The following is a 17,339-nucleotide window of genomic DNA, read 5'->3' on the forward strand; positions in this document are numbered from 1 at the left end:
TAGAAAGCAGGAGTGTGATGAAAGGGTTGCTGACCTGTTTGTTTGTTTGTTTGTTTGCTTGTCTGTTGCACAGCAGCTGGAACTATACCACGCTACTTTCAGCAAGGAGGGAGTGACCTATATTGTGAATTATGATTGTGAAAATCACCAATCTTCTTTTGCAGCGTTGCTGTTAACATTACTGTTAATGTTATTTTTGAAATTTTCCGTAGTCATTGTGATCATCACACGTTATATACTCCACTGAGGTTTAATTTTTTCTCTTTCTTCTTGCATGCTGCAAGAGAAAGAAAAAAAAGGAATTTAAGAAAGAAAGAAAAAAAAACATATCAAAATGAATTTAAGAAAGATTGAAATTTAAGAACGAAACAAAACAAAAACGAAAAAGAATTTAAGAAAGACAAAAAAAAGAAAGAAAGATTTAAAAATGAATTTAAGACAGATTGAAATTTAAGAACGAAACAAAAGAAAAAGAAAAAGAATGAAACAAAGAAAGAAAGAAATGCAAAGAACAGAATAGATTCTGAGACCCATATTGCCATACATATATCTTCAACAGCATGACACGCAGGATGTCTACTGAGGTCTTGGTCCCCATCTATGCATCTGGCTCCATGACAGGAACGAGTTGGTGTCAAGGTCTGTAAAAAAGATATTCTATGTAAATGGGATAAATTATTAATGTTTGTAAGGCCACAGCAAGTAAATAGTATGGATGACATCCTCCGCAGACTCCAAATCTAATGCCATTGGGCGAAAAAAAACAAGGCGCCCCCCAAAAAAAGATCCCTACATTTTCAATTTTTCACATCATGAACATTCTTAAACAAGAAATGATACCAACATGTACTAGTATATAGTGCTAAGTTTACTGCCAACTATTACAACATCCATTGTCACTAAAATAGAAGCTTTTGATCATTGTACAAATGGTTTTGATTCAGTAAGATCACACAAAAAGGAATGAAATGCATTACTGCATCAAAGTAAAAGACAAAACAATAAGCCAGAGCCTTTTCTTGTCTCCATAGTTATCTGCCATCCACGTTCCGGCATGGCAACAGACATCTTTGCCTGTCAGAGGGCAACAAAATTTCAACTAAATATTGCTCGCGCTGATGTCATCCATAAAAATTACTTGCTGAGGCCTAACTGTACGTTATAGCATAAAATAACACTTGTTTGAAAACATGTATTTTAAAAGATGACAGGCTTTTCGTACCGATACGACGTCCGGCCATTTCTTCGATGTTCTGATGACGCTTCTTCCTCCCCCGACCCAAGGCAGCAACAAGGAGCAATACGCCTAAGAAGCCACCTACTGTCCCCATGGCAACGCCTATGGTGGGGAAGGCGGTGCCTGGGGAAAAAGTACACAACGTCATAATAGCAGTCTAATATGTATTCCAGCGGTTCCAAATGAAAGGAAAACGTATAGAAATGTATGAAATGTATAAATATATGTACATAGGTGTACATTTATTGTTACGTGCCTATCTAATATCTATCCATCTATCCATCTACCTATCCATCTATATCATTAGTTTATATGCACTAATTTCAACACACACGAACAGAATGATTAGGTTCTGAAGTATCATAAAAAGGAGATACGATGAAAAGAAATTTGTGACAGGTCGATTTCTTCTTGATCAACTCGGGAGCTAGGTACATCTTTATCAAACTTACAAATTAGCAGAATACAAAAAATAGCTGGCTTTGGAATTGATTAAGACAAGCAAGACAGTTGAATCGCTTGAATCCCTAATACCTGCTTCTTGGGTCTCCTCAACAATGATTGGTCCCTGAGAGATGTTCGCCTTGCGCTCACTGATGCTCTCGCGGCGGACTCGGATCTCGCGAGAGTCTGTCAGAGCCCGCTTGCGCCGGGAGGAGGGGACACATCCGCCATTGCACCGCGAGTCGGGATCGTCCTTTAAACAGACCAGCATGGTGCAATGGAAGTACACCTGGAAGAGAACTTAGAGCATTGGTGAAGTGTCGTATGGACAGAGTATCTCATGCTCAGAGGACGCACAGGCTCCATTCCCACTACTGTAAAAATAATCCGGATTGAGATAAATAGCTAACCGAATCGATCCGGTAAAATTTATCATAGTGGTGATGCTCCAAATCCGGTTCGATTCGGCTTGATTCGGCTCGAAGCTGGATCAAAGTGAATCAATTCGGGCCGATCCGGACAACTTTACCCTGGTGGGAATGGGGCCCTTGTGAGACCTAAGGAGGCTAGTTTAGGAGGTAATTTCAACAACAACTCTGAGCTACAAAACACATGATAGCTGATTATGGTGTAAATGCACCATATATATTTATATAGGTGCCATTGACTTCAGTTTTTAAAGGATATAGTACCCTGTTGTCTTGCTGGATAACAGCTGTAATCCATGGCTAATGGTCTATACCACACCTCTTTCAGAAGGTATTTTCAAGCCTGTATTATGAATAATAACTGTAATATCACCAATCTTTTAAGTTGCTTTTTATCATTGTTATTGATTTTTCATCATCATCATCATCGGTCGACCGAATTGGTCGGGGTTATACCGCCCCATACGAGGTGGCATACCCTTTCGTTAGCTTAATACAAGACGGGGTTTTCCTCATAAACATTGAGATGCAAATTCAGTTCCTTGTTTACATCATTTGCCATATTCATTTAGTTTCGTTTCTGTACTTTATTAGTTTCTTGTGTTTTTCAAAATTTGTATGATTGCACTTAAGTTAGTTTATACCTTTCCTTTTATCATATCATATCATATCATGTATGTTTTATGCAGGGAGCTTTGAAAACCGCCAACATGGTGACCCTGAATAAATAAATAAACATGAAAAATGAAGTGTAAGTAGCGTTACTGGTAAAATGTTTGTTTATCTCATGTCTGCGATTGTCGGCAGCCATTGTGAACATTAAACATTATATATTACTGGAATCTTGGATTTTTTTTGTTTTTAATTACCAGACGAGAATCATCAGCGTTGGGAATAGTGAAGGCATCGACAGAGAAGTACATGGCCATGTCGTTCGAACGGGTGCTGTCCATTAATAAGGTCGGGTCCACCAGGCAACTGCACCAGAAGACGAGAAAAGAAATTCGACATGTCTCAATAAACAAGTACATTTCGTTCGAGAGGATTTATAATTTGCACTAGAAACGTAACATTCGCAAAGTAAATGCATTATGTTTACTTTTATATGAACCAGCTTAACAAACTACTGCTTTGTGTGTTCTTTATTCTTACTCAAACACATTCATATATATGGTGACCATACAGCCCCTTCTTAAACTCAGTTTTGCATGTCACTTATGTAACCCATCACCAGTTACCATGGTGAGAGACGTCTGGTTCAGACTCTGAAATCTGAAACACAAAACTAAGATACGAACCCGTCTTGAATAATGCTGACTTTTGGATCAGAGTTCGGGTCTGTGGTTGGTGTTGCGGCACAGTGGAGGGCGAACAGCTCCAGGACATTAAGGGATGAGTCCAGACTCAGTCCGAAGTGCAGGCGGTCAGAGGGTGTCATCTATGCATAATGTTAAACCAGAAGATGAACATATGCATGTTACACCCCATTGTATTCCATGTAGGAGGAAAGTGTTCTTATGAAGCAGTTTAAACTGACATTTCCAACATAAGAATTGGACGTACCCAAATTTTCTAGTGTGTGTGTCACTCCAGTCTTTGTCAAAAAATGAGCAATCCACCGCTTCTGTGACGTCACGTTATGCAGATGACACACGTGATTCGGTGAGCAGTGGATCGTAAGTTGCAGAAAGTTTGTGTGCCCCCCCCCCTCCATCTTTGTTGAGATGTAGATGGCGTCGTGCTGGTTGTGGTCATAGATTCTTACTTTATCCAAGGAGACCACAGAAATGGTGTCCAGGCGATTCTATATCTCGGCAACTTAAAATCCACTGTCACTGCACGACGAGTCACGTGTGTCATCTGCATAACTTGAAGTCACGGAAGCGGTGGATTGCTTATACCTTGACAAGACTGGAGTTGCACACTCGAAAATTTGGGTAAGTCAAATCTTTTGTGTTGGAAATTACAGTTTAAACTGCTTCCTAATGACTTCTACTAACTCAGATAGATAGGAAAGTGTCTATTCAAATAAAAGTTGGTCTGGCATTCAGCATTCAGCATGTTGAAAGGAATATGGTAGATAATGTTAGAATGTTAAATGTAATAGAAGGCGCATGGTGTTGTAGGTAAGAAAAATATATCTGAAAAATATAAATGCTAATCTTGACATAGATGAAGAAAAAAGCTGCTTACCCGCAGAGGAAAGTCAGAGGAGTCGTACATAGTGCTAAAATCTTCAGAAGTGAACATGTTCAGGTTGAAGGTCAAGACGTCATCTGCGTCCACGATTTCCACACTGAAAAACATTCAAGTAATGTTTAGAATCAGAAGTCAAGACAAACTTGACAAGAAGTCACACACAAAAGTATTAAAGTATATTTAAATTGTGTGTGAAGAATGGTACATAAGATTGGAACAATTTTCTCGATTGGTGTTCATGTATGTGTGAGCATGTTGGTAGTCATATTTATTACCTTTGCCAAGAAAGGTATATCCCCGGTGCCTTTTGTGTTTGTCTTGACGGCATAACTGGAGAAGTTACCAACTGATCCATACGACATATGGCATGTGGGTAGGTGCTCTTAAGACAAAGGACAGTTTCGAACTTCCTAGCGGCTTACACACATGCAAAGGAATGGTAAAAGGTAGTTAACATTAGTGGTCACAAGCTCATACCGTTTGTTAGCATTTTGAAGAACGTTTTAGAAAAACATATTATTTGAACACTTTTTTACCCCAACCATCCACGTTAGCTAACGAGGAATGGTTCTAACATAATTACCTTCACCAAGAAGTTTATGTTTTCAGTAGCTTTTGTCCGTCTGTCCGTTTGTCCGTTTGTGAAGTGAACAGCATAACTAAAAAAGCTCACTATGCATTGTCATGAAACTTGGTATGTGGGTAGGTCTTGATGAGACCTAGGAATGATTAGATTTTGGGCCCCCTGGCGGCTTTTGTTGGTACTGCAGCAGAACTTCCGGTTTTGATATCTCGCGATCTAGACATGATAGGGTCACGAATTTTGGTTGGTAGATAGCTCTTGGGGTAGGGAAGAAGTGACATGGGAAGAAGTGACTCTGGGCCTCCTAGCGGCTTGTCCTGGAACTGCAGGAACATTTGTTGAAACATTTTCGAAGGAGGATAACTCAAGAACCGGTTGACGGATTGTCGTGATTTTTGGTTTGTAGGTAGCTGAAGTGATGCTTGACATAATCAGATGACAATAATGCAAATCAGGAGCTAATTTGCATAATTAATGAGGAAATTCTATAAATCTACTTTGTACAATAATAGGACTATGAAATACTTGTGACATGTAATTGATAACGAAAAAAAAAAAGTCTGAGGATATAGATTATGTAAATTAAGACCTAATCTGCATAATTAATTGGAAATTTGTATAATTTCATAATTGTAATTGCTGGGAATGTCAGACTTGCCACATTTGGAAGTTGAGTGAAGGCGAACATCAATAAACATAATTTATTCAAATCATGACCTCATTTGCATAATTTATGAGGAAGTGTTATAATAGCCTTTTTATTAAGATAAGGCTGTCATTAGGTGAAGAATATGATCAACTGATATAATCCTTGTAAACATCATTTGGCGAAGGCATGAGATCGTGGAACTCTTGTTTCACTATGGTTTAATTGGAACTTCAAGTTAGCTTTGTGCCTACTTGGGCCTTTCCATCAGATTAAATTTGTGCATAATTTATGTATATTTGCTGTATGTTGGGACTAGTAAGGTCACAAAAAAGTCCTACCTGGGAGATGGGATGTTGTACATGACCTCTCTTCCCTGTGAGATGACGAACTGACGGTGGAACTCACATTGGAACCTCCTTCTAAAGCTGGTTCCCCTTACGGCTCCATTCGCAAGAGTTACTGGATCAGCAATGGCCTCGTTCATGAAGATGAACTTGTCATTTTCCATATTTGCCTGTAAAACAATAAAACTAACGTAAATACTTTATTTTTTTAATTTTATTGAAATTGCAACAATGCAATACACGCCGAACAAAGGCAGCTGTTGCTGGTGTTGTTCCACAAATAGAAACGAATACTGGACAGACAATGCTCATTTTCACTTGAGTCTAGTGGGGAAAGACGCGTTAAGTGCCTTTCCCAAGGGCACAAGATCGGTGGCATGTCAGGACTCAAACCCGGGACCTCTTGATTCCGAGTCGCGCACGCTGCCGTTGCACCAAACGACCCCACTTTTGCACCAAACGACCCCACTTAGTACTTTAGCAGCAGCAAAGTTCTTACACACATGCATGGGTTGAAGCAGTTGAATTCAATCATATACCAACCTAATAGAATTATTTCTGTTCATTTTATGTTTAAGGTTATGCATTTGTTAGTTTCGACTCTCACTTGTTCAATAGTCCCACAGTCCTTCAGGCCAGTCTCCAAGCTCACGTAAGTTGGACCGACCGTAGCTTTACATTTGGAGTCCAGCAGGTGCATGTCGTTCACGTTCACGTTTGGCAGCCCGGCTAAGGGAATGGATACCTTCATGGTCCCCTGGGAGCACTCCACGTTCACCACAACCTTAGCTGTACCAGATTTACAGGGTAAAGTTATTGTCATGGAAGTTTATCTGTGTCGGTGAGTTTGTGATCACATTGAGTGATCTGTGTAGGTAGCAATTATAGAACGATTCTAACGTTTAAACCAACAAAAAGGTACACAAGGATAAAATTTTAACGGCCATTGTTTTTGCCGCCTTCTTTAGGATGATTTAGAATTAATTACTTCCGAACGTAAACTTGCAAGAATTACGGTTACAGACACGTTTCCTTATTCATACCAGGCTTTAAGTTATGAATACGTGAGGCAAGCAAGTGATGGAATGTGATAGGGAGTTTATATCGTCCACCGTCTCTTTTTTATCAATTGCTTGCATGTCCGTAAAGTTTCGCGTGAATAAGGCCATTATATATGTAAATCTGTAACTAAATCTCGCAGGTGTATGTTCAGATATGATTGGTCCTGCTGAAAATTTCATCCTTTGTATACCCTTTGTATTGGTATAAAGTTTAGCATCGTCATAAGATAAGGGTTTTTTTGGTTAACTGTTATCTACCTTTATGTTTGCATGGGCACAGAGCGTATTCATCAGAACCTTTATATGTGTTACAGGTTCCTCTTAAATCTCCAAGAACAGTTGGACACACACCAAAGTCAAGGTTCCACAGCCTTTATTTTCCACACCCTTGCACCAGGGCTCCCTTCTCAGAATGCTCAGACAGACTACCCCTCTCCCCTCTGGAATGCCTTCCTGACCTCGATATTCCATTCCGGGCTTAACCGTTACTCATCAGGGGAGGGTATAGACCTACACATGTACTGGCAATTTTCTCTAGCATGTAACACCTCCCCCAAGATGATAAACATGTGTAATATAGTTTCATCATCTGACAATATGCTAACTACTACTACTACTAACAGGGGAGTCAGCTACCTTAAAACACTACTCTGTTACAATACACTTCTACTCCGGTACTTCACCTGGTCAGCCATGGCATGCTCTGAAACTTATTTCACACCATACTCCTGCTTGGTGCGTTTCCCTGCCGCCTTCTTTAGTTGGTGCTGCCTCTGCAACCAACGCAGCCGACCCCTCCGGTAAACCGGATCCTCCTCCATGAGCTTCTGTATCCTTTGTTTTACTGTGTTACTCTCGCTCTTCACTTCTGCTTTCGGAGGATACGCGACTTGGCCACCTTGCTGGCGTCTCGCTGGAATCTGATATCGTGGTACCGCTGACTCCATCTTCTCACCACGCCCAAGGTGCCTCTTGTCCTCCCCCAACTCACTCTTGATCTCCCGAGTGGTCACCGGACCTGCCCTACTTCCGACGCAGGCCGCCCCGTAGTCGTTGCCTAGCAACACCGGGTAGGGCGTGTTCATCACCCCTACTTCTACCTCTCTCGCGTTACCATCCACTTCCAGCTCAACTCTGGCTGTAGGCACGCTGTCAACAGCCCCATTGGCCAGTCTGACTTTGATGACATCTTCTGTGTATGACTTCCTCGGCACCAACTTCTTGTTGACAAAGGTCCTGGAGCTCCCAGTGTCCCTGTACACCTGTACTTGCTGGCCGTTCACAGCTCCACTGCTGCGGTACTTGCTATCTTCCGCCAAGTTTCCATCCGCGTCCCAGGGCTTGTCTGCTCCCTGCGCGAACATACTCTGTGCCACCACATTCTTCTTGGAGAACCCTTTCCCCAAACTAGGGCAATCAGCTTTCACATGCCCTGTTTCACGACAGTGGTAACAGGTCTTACGGAAGCCTCCCCCAGGCTCCCCGGAGCCACCTTGACCGCTCTTCCTGACAGGCTCACCCTCAGAGCTTGATGAGTTGCGTGGACGGACTCCTTCAAACAGACCGCGGCCATGTGCCATCAGGTACTGCTCGCTCATCTTCCCTAACTCCTCTAGGGACTCTGGTTTCCTCTCCCGGAGGTGTATCGCCAAATCCGTCGGGCACAGATCTAGGAATTGTTCCTGGATGATCAGGTCACAAACTCCCTCGAACGTTTTTGAAGTTCCTGACAGCTCGATCCACCTGTTGAGGTAGCTGGATAAACGCACGATATACTGATCAGGCCCTTCCCCTTCCTGAGGAATTTCCGACCTGAACTTCTTGCGGAACCCATCTTCGGTAAGCTCGTACCTCTTTAGAATGGCTTCCTTTACCTTGTCATAATCTTGCGCCTCAGCGTCAGACAGCCTGCTGTATACGTCTAGTGCTTTCCCTGTTAGTAGGGCACTCAGTAGAGACGCCCACGTGTCTTCCGCCCAGTGGTTGGCACGGGCAAACCTCTCAAACCTCAAGAGGTACCCATCTATTTCTTCACCTTCCATGAAGCTGGGTAGTCTCGGCGTCTTAGCCTTGACGTCTCCTGCACCTTCTTTCTTGGCCTTATGGTACTCGATTTCCGCCTGCCGTACCTTCAGCTCTTCCATCTCCAGCTCATGTCTTCTTTGAGCCGCTTTCTCCTTAGCCTCATTCTCCCTCTGAGCCTCTCTTTCCTTGGCCCGTTCATCTCTTTCTATAGCCTGCTGGGCCATCACAAACTTCAGGAGGTTTTCCCCCTCCAAGCCCATCTCCTTGCCTTGTTCGATTAGCTTATCCATGGCTGACACAGGTACACCACCCCCTAGCCACAGTCAATGAACGGTCCCTGCAATCAATGCACTATCCCTGATAAAAGTCTCTGTCTCTGATAAAAGTGGGACCAGATGTGATCGGTGAAACCCTACTCTAGAGTGCAATACTGGACTAGCCCTAGCGGTAGCTATCTGTCAACAACTCCTGACCCCATCCATCAAAAGCACATTCCTAAGCAGAGTAACCTCACAAAACTACACAAGACTTCTAGAAAATACACATCTAGGAGATACAGACTTCTACTAAGCTCTAGAAACTCGCAACAGGTCAACAGAACAACGAAAATACACCGTTACCAGCTGCTTCAGTCTGCTCTCTCTCTGCCACTGTCCTCAATCATATGATAGTTCCTACAGTTCAGTACATGAATCCTTTAAGACAGTCCCGCTGCTCACTCCTCCTCGAGTCGTCAATCTCCGGAAAGCGTCCATATACCCCCGTCACATTGCGCGTAAATCGATCGGCCGACTAGTTGGCGAGCTCTAAACGACAGTTACGGCCGTAGTACGCCCGATGTTCCGTCGAGCATCGCGCGAATTTTCGGGATCGCCGGCGATTTTTTGGAGTCGGCCGAAGGTCGCTGACACGCGAAACGTGTTCTTAACATAAGCGACTAGTCGCCGGCGATTTTTGAGGTCGCAGAGCTCGTTTCCAGCTCGCGCGTAGCTCGCCCGTAGCTCGTCCCTGTGCGGCCGAGAGTCGACCGATATTCGGACGTACATCCCACGAGTCTCGGCCGTATTTCGTCTTTGAAAATCGGGCGACGGTCGCTGAATACGGTCGACCCTCGCGCGAGCTTCGCGAAATGTTCGGACGACCCTCTTTCGTACCTCGCCCGACTTGCGCAAAGTTTTTAAACTCGTGCGTGCTTCGAGCGAGCTTGGTGCCAGTGTCGGACGAAGGTTCTACGAGCCTCGGCCGAGCTCCTGTGAAGTTATTATTTATTCAGCACCTGTGACATTTATTTGAGATTGCATTGACAGTATACTGTGTAAAGTTTGCAGAAGCAACGTCCCATTGATTGTTAACGTTATATTTACGAGAAAGGATAAAAATAGACAAAATCGTCCTTTTTGTCCTTTTGTTTAATAAACAAAATCACTTTAAAAAGATGATGAGGTTTTAACTATATAAGGCCAAATGCCCAGATTTTGACCTCAGCTTATTGAACGCACATGAAATTCTTTACTCTTGTCCCTTTAGGAGGTGTGTGCCCTTATTTCAGATGGCTGTATAATAAATTGACGTTTACACTTGTTCATTCTGGAATGGAGTTGACTTTTTTCTTAGGGTGCCCACAAGAACGTCATGTGATAGATATTACTTCCTAGTTGAAGTTTATATTGCATGAGTCTTTTTACCTCTGTCTACTTTGTTGACATTGAATGGCTTGTTTACCGGAAGATTCATACTATTTTAGACAGAAGTATACAGGCAAAGTTTTAGAACAATATATGTTATTAGCTTTGTTCAGGTGCGCGTGTATAACAAGATTTTGAATCGTGCGAGCATCGATAGATCGTCGACCGTAACTCGGGCGACGTACGCCCGTGTGTCGAACGAGCTTCGGCCGACTCCTGTCTGGTTAAAAAGGTGGTCGTTGTGTTAACCAGACGGTAGTGTAAATTTGTGGCTCTTGTGGTAGTATTTGAGTTGAATCTTTCACAGAATTCCTGTTTATATTTCTATTTTATTCTGCCAGTCCGCTCCATTACTTTGCTAAAAAAATAATACGACAGGTCAAACATAAAAATTGGCCAAACTTTTCATTTTTAGGTGGATCCACTGGCATTGCTTCATCTGCTTGCCATGTCATAGGGACTTCATTATCATAGATGTTTTCCCAAGCGATCGCCCGAGCCTCGCACAATGTGACCGCGACGATTTTCAAGCCAAAAATACGCGCGATCGTCGGTCGATCTCAAAATCGGCCGATCATTCGGCGATTGACAAATACGGCCGAAGCTCGTCGACAATGTGACGGGGGTAATACAACACTGCTGGGCTCCACAGCGTCCCGTCTTCTCCTGGAATTCCCTCCTGGACTCTCCTCTCGCTTCCCCCGCTTCCACTGACCGCCCCGTGAAGCACCAATCCGCGATCTTTGCCGTTGTATCCGCACAAAGTCCGCTGGTCTCCGCTGGTCACAGCCTTCTTCTCTGGCTCCCACGTGCCCTGATTCTGTACGGGTCCTGTGGACGTCTGGTCTCCAACCTCAGCTTCCAACTTTGCACGATCAGCACAAAGTCCACTGATTTCTGCTACAACCTCCTCTGGCGCTTCCTGACCAACTGTCCTGCCGACAACGCCAATGTTACAGGTTCCTCTTAAATCTCCAAGAACAGTTGGACACACACCAAAGTCAAGGTTCCACAGCCTTTATTTTCCACACCCTTGCACCAGGGCTCCCTTCTCAGAATGCCTTGACAGACTACCCCTCTCCCCTCTGGAATGCCTTCCTGACCTCGATATTCCATTCCGGGCTTAACCGTTACTCATCAGGGGAGGGTATAGACCTACACATGTACTGGCAATTTTCTCTAGCATGTAACAATATGCAACAGAGATTCTTGACTACAATATGAGCACAGGCTGCAATTTTATTTTTTTTTCTTTGCAGTAAGTCAGGCAAGTAGGCAGATGCAATCGTGAAATAAGAATATGTTAGAAAAGGTTATGTTCTGTAATATAGTCTACATTAAAGCTATCGATTTATTCTTGTGAACATGTTTTATATTAAGATAGCATTAAGGTAACATAATGCCCCAAGACATGCGGAAAGTGACGCTGTGCTCCGGCGTGGTGATTCAGATTCAACAAATACAAGGCAATGCGTAAAACTAAATTGCGTTGGTCTTGACAATCAACATTTGAACAAATGTACATATGCAGTTGTTCAAATTCTTAGACACGTGCAAATATGTAATACAGAAAACACTACATCGCAAGATCGTCATTATTAGGATATCAATATAAATGAACTTTATCGCTCGACAATGGTACAAAGTGTGGCAGGAATACACCAAAACTAATATTACATTACTTACTACAAACTACTGTCCAAACAGTATATGAGTTACAATATGGTCATGTATTGATAATATGGTCTCGCTTATGGAATAAAGTGTACTTAAATTGACCTAAGTAAGCAGATATGGTAGTTGGATATGACAAAAATTCATGGAATGTATCATACTGTGTACCAGATTGGGTGAGCTTTGTCTTAGTAGTAATAGTCTGTAACAATGTTACATTTATTGATTTATTGTAATGTCGAAAAGCCTGGTAAAGGAAACTGCCTCTTTCTCACATACTGGTTTCGATAATACTTTGCCTGTCAATATAAACAGACATGTGGTAGTAAGCATAAAGACTCTTTGCTAGTAATGCTATAATCATTAATGATTATTATTATTAGTAATAGTAGTAGTAGTGGTAGTAATAGTAGTAGTAGTAGTAGTAGTAGTAGTAGTAGTAGTAGTAGTAGTAGTAGTGTAGTAGTAGTGTAGTAGTAGTAGAACTAACCTGTGGTTTTAGTCCCACTGCCTCGTCCATTTTCCTCACCACCTTCTCCGAATGATGTGACCGTGAATGTGTACTCCGTGTCTGCCCACAGTCCGCTAACCGTTACTGTGGTGTTGTCCGGTGCCGGTGGGGGAGAGAGGTCCTCGTAGAAGCCTCCGGCGTGTTCGTAGCGGACGTGATACCTCATGATGGTCAGGTCATCAGGGACAGTCCAGGACATGGTGACGTGGTCCAACGCAACCTCGGTAAACGTCAGAGGAAGCTGCACTGTAGCAATATTGCGTATCATATTTTATCATTTCATATCGTCAGGAGTATTACCTTTTATGCTTAAAATTTACCCTATTTAGCTTGGTCCTTAAGGGATGACGGTTTCGGCTGCTACAACATCCGCGGGGAGACTGTTCCAAGAGTTAATTGGCCTGATGCTGAAGTTGTTTGCAACAGTTGGCTTTGTTCACACACACACACACACACACACACACACACACACACACACACACACACACACACACACACACACACACACACACACACACACACACACACACACCCGTGTACACACACACACACACAGTCACACAAACACAGACACACACACACACGTGTACACACACATACACACACACACACACACGCAGACACACAAGCACACACACACAGTCACACGCACACACAGTCACACACACACACAAACACACACACAGACACACACACACATACACAGTCACACACACACACACACACACACACACACACACAGACACACACACACACAGACACACGCACACACAGTCACACACACACACACACACATACACACACAGTTCGACCCAGTTGCTTAAGTAACTACTGTTTTTTGGGGCTTCCTGAGTTTGTATAGTAGGCAGTTGCTGGAAAGAAAACGTGAGACCTATAAGGAAAGAGTTTTAGAAATATGATAAAGAATAAAGCAATAAAAAGCAGAATAAGGCTTTTCTTTTTACCTGTACATCCGGTTCCATCTATGACTCCGTCCCCCATAAACCCATTCTCACATGTACACGTGGCGCCCGTCCCCGGAGCAGTGACGTCTTCACAGGTAGCTTTGGGGTGACACGGGTTCGGAGAGCAGCCATTAATGTCTGTAAGAAAGGATTGGACAAGATGGTCATTTGGCTAATAAGTTAGCCCCTAAACGAGAGCCTGAAAATGCGTAAAATCCGACATTCGACAAGCATACCTTAAAGGCAGCCAGTGCAGTTTTTAGGGATTGGAATATACACACTGAGTTGAAACAACACTGTCCCAATGTATATTGGCATTCATAGAGTACAAATGCCGAAAATTCTGACGAAAAACGGTTACTGAAAGGACCTGGATTGATTTTTTAGGGTACCACCTAGAAAAAAAGGACTAATCTTGGGGCTTGTTTCTGCAGTTTTAGATGACTAAAGTATAAAATACTGATTCAAATGTGCTAATGTGGGACAATATGTGACAATATCATACTGATTGCGTTATTCAAAATATTCAGAATATCAGTTATATAATGAATAATTTTATTTACTTCTCTCGCACATGAAAACACGATGACATGTCCTACCTGTACAAGTAGGAAAGCTGTCACTCCAGGTGCGGTCATGGCGGCACGTGACGGTTTGGGCACCTACAAGTTGATATCCCGCATTACAGGTGAACGTAACCTCTTCCGGGTAGGAATAAGATCCGGACATATCGCCATTGTCTGGAGAGGTTGGCTGGGGGCACTGCACGGCTACATAATTAAAAAAAAAACATTTAACGGTGACGTTTTAAAGGTCCTTATTAATATAACTGCGTCTATGTTTTCAAACGAAAGTATACATAGAGGACACAGACTCGACAGTTGTACGTGTATCATCAGGGCATTGAAACAAATCCAACGTACATTTTGGTTATTTTTATGGATCAGATTACCGGTGCCAACAGAGACTAATGAAAGAAAGTTTGACTATACATATTTGAAAGCCTTGTCCTTGATAATTTTCACATATGTTGAGGGTCACAGGTTGTACTATTAATATACATTAGGTATCAATATACATAGTGGTCGAGGATCTCTGTCACTCGTAATAATGTGATGAATTGTACGTCATTATTTATAGAAATGTGTATCGACCAATTTTAGTCTTGCAAAAAATCCATAGTCTCCAAGATCCTTTCGTCCGTATACCTGTTGAAAAGGGACAGGTACTTCCTTGCCCAATGCAAACTCCCCTCTGAAAATTCGTGAATATCGTTTTTGGGGGATTGTAATTCATACGTACGGCAAATCGAAATTTTTATGTGCTTTGCCAGCGGTCGACCAAAAAAGTTCGAGGGGTTTTGCACGAGTTGGTCTAGAAGCCGGAAACACAATATTCCCCCTAGACCTTAAGGTAGGACATGTACCTGTACATCCGGTTGAAGATATGTATCTGTATCCATCACCCTCATATCCTAGCTTACATGTGCACGTAAATCCCTCAGCAGGTGCGATGATGTCTTTACAAGTAGCCATGGAGTGACAAGGAGGGTTATTAGAGCAGCCATCGGTGTCTGTAACAAAAGTGACACCAAGGTATGCACTCATGACTGTACCTTACCAAGAAAGCTTTTCTTAATGCCGTCGCTTTAAAGGTAACCCATGAGTAATAAGAAAGGCCGACATTTGCTTTGGAGCAAATCTAGCGGATGGCTTCACCAAATTTTACGACATGGCAGGGAAAGAAGGAGAAACACAAAGGAAAACAATGCTTTACATTGATATAATTATAGTATGAAGTGACTAAAGTTAGATAGCTATGCCCTACATTTTTGCATATTGTGGGAGAGTGCAGGACGTCCTGCACTCTCCCGCAGAACGACCCGCGAAATTGATGCGTATTTCGTGGCCTGTGCTGTACCTACCAAACACTTGAGTCCATACTGTCAATGTGGAATGACTTTGTACAGGTGTTGAGTTAAAAATCCCAACAGCCAATCAGCAAGAAGAATTGAGGAAACCTGCATGCCTATTGGTTGCTTGCTCTGCATGCCATTGCTCTGCATGCCATGAGTCATACCCAAATACGGTAACACACTGCAATAATACATTTTCCATAATGCAGCCAAAAGGCTCAAATAAAACCATTCTAAAAGCCTGTATAAAAAAAAACGAGCCTGGTAGTATTTGCACACTGTACCTCCATACCAAATTTCAGGTTATTTAGCCCCAAAACGAAGAAATTGAATCCATTGAAAGAAATGGCAGACGACGACGAAGGAGAAGAAACGCGAAGAAAAAACAATGTGACTACAATAGTGGTGTAGCCATAAATAGAGTTTTAACGTAGATAACAATTCAAAATTGATAATGTCTACCTTCACGTGGTCGAGTCCAACAATCTTGTGCTCTACTTACAACTCAAACACATTGATATACATATTGAGTATCAGCCTCTGTAACTTGTCCCTCCAACTCTGTCCTGCAACTCGCTAGATAATGCAACCACAGGCTGTCTGACAGCACCAGCTATCATGGTGACAGCTGGCTGGGTCAGGCAATTGATTTATTTGTTTGAAAAGGAAGACGTCCATCCATCGGCGGCGGCTCGAGTCCTGGCATTCGTGCAGAGGTAAAAAACGGCCAAACAGAGCAAAACCAATATGTTTTCCTCCTGTAAACATTAACATAAACATTCTGGTGGATATTACCTCATAAGCACAAGCCAAATATTTACGTTTTTTGCACTTGCAACACATCAAGTCTTACCTGTGCAAACCGGAGCATCGCCACTCCAAGTGCCGTCAGCCTGGCAGGTAATGGTACTCTCACCTCCAAGTGTGAAACCTGGGTCACACCAGAACCTGGCCTCAGAGTTGTATGTGGGTGCTTGGTCAACATAGACGTCACCGTTTTGCGGAGGTCTGGGCACTGCACACTGAACGGCTGAAATTTGAAGAGATGGGCATTATCAATTATCAATTCATTTTCAAATAGTAGTAATCTTTGTATCTAAAAGTTGTTTGCACATAAAAGACACTACGCCTTACCTCTACATGTGGGCTCAATACTAGTCCATTCGCCGTCTGCTTGACACTCTGCGCTTGGCTCACCTACTAGCTCGTACCCTGGGTCACAGGTGAAGTGAACCACATCCTGGTAGAGGAACGGGTCGGAGCCGATTCTTGAACCGTGCAAGGGAACCCATGGCTCGTCATAACACTCCCGGGCTGGAACACGGATATTCATGTTGGTATTTTACATGTTCATGACCTGGCTGAAGGGCTATTACTTTTTAAAAATACATTCGTATATTGATTACTTCGCTTCGTAAAGCCCTTGTCACACATTCACGACCTTCCCCTGAATTCGTTTCCGAACACCAACCGACTTGATTCGGCTTACATTTGGAAGACCTCTGACTAGGCCCGGTTTACACGTGTTGGGCGTAAGACGACGCGCGGCGCCGCACTGTGCGTTTTGTGCGACAGATTTTTTTTAGCGTGTAAACAACCTCCGCCACCGCCGTGCGGCG

The 17,339-nt window shown here is 42.9% G+C and overlaps 1 protein-coding gene across 1 annotated transcript in view; it reads right to left on the reverse strand.

The window, feature by feature from the left end:
* Window positions 1-576: 576 nt before the first annotated feature.
* Window positions 577-17,339, reverse strand: part of LOC109470373 (CUB and sushi domain-containing protein 1-like) — a 34,123-nt gene continuing 17,360 nt past the window's right edge. The window contains exons 5-17 of the mRNA XM_019769309.1: window positions 16,855-17,034; window positions 16,574-16,750; window positions 14,405-14,575; window positions 13,806-13,943; window positions 12,820-13,086; window positions 6,486-6,673; window positions 5,879-6,054; window positions 4,303-4,405; window positions 3,408-3,547; window positions 2,979-3,087; window positions 1,772-1,970; window positions 1,223-1,360; window positions 577-641 (exon numbers count right to left, since the gene is read on the reverse strand). Of these exons, the coding sequence (XP_019624868.1) occupies window positions 577-641; window positions 1,223-1,360; window positions 1,772-1,970; window positions 2,979-3,087; window positions 3,408-3,547; window positions 4,303-4,405; window positions 5,879-6,054; window positions 6,486-6,673; window positions 12,820-13,086; window positions 13,806-13,943; window positions 14,405-14,575; window positions 16,574-16,750; window positions 16,855-17,034 (2,051 nt within the window). The remainder of the gene's footprint in view (window positions 642-1,222; window positions 1,361-1,771; window positions 1,971-2,978; window positions 3,088-3,407; window positions 3,548-4,302; window positions 4,406-5,878; window positions 6,055-6,485; window positions 6,674-12,819; window positions 13,087-13,805; window positions 13,944-14,404; window positions 14,576-16,573; window positions 16,751-16,854; window positions 17,035-17,339) is intronic.

The sequence above is a fragment of the Branchiostoma belcheri genome, unplaced genomic scaffold, assembly GCF_001625305.1.
Source record: "Branchiostoma belcheri isolate BF01 breed outbred unplaced genomic scaffold, Haploidv18h27 scaffold221, whole genome shotgun sequence".
NCBI classification, from domain to species: domain Eukaryota; kingdom Metazoa; phylum Chordata; class Leptocardii; order Amphioxiformes; family Branchiostomatidae; genus Branchiostoma; species Branchiostoma belcheri.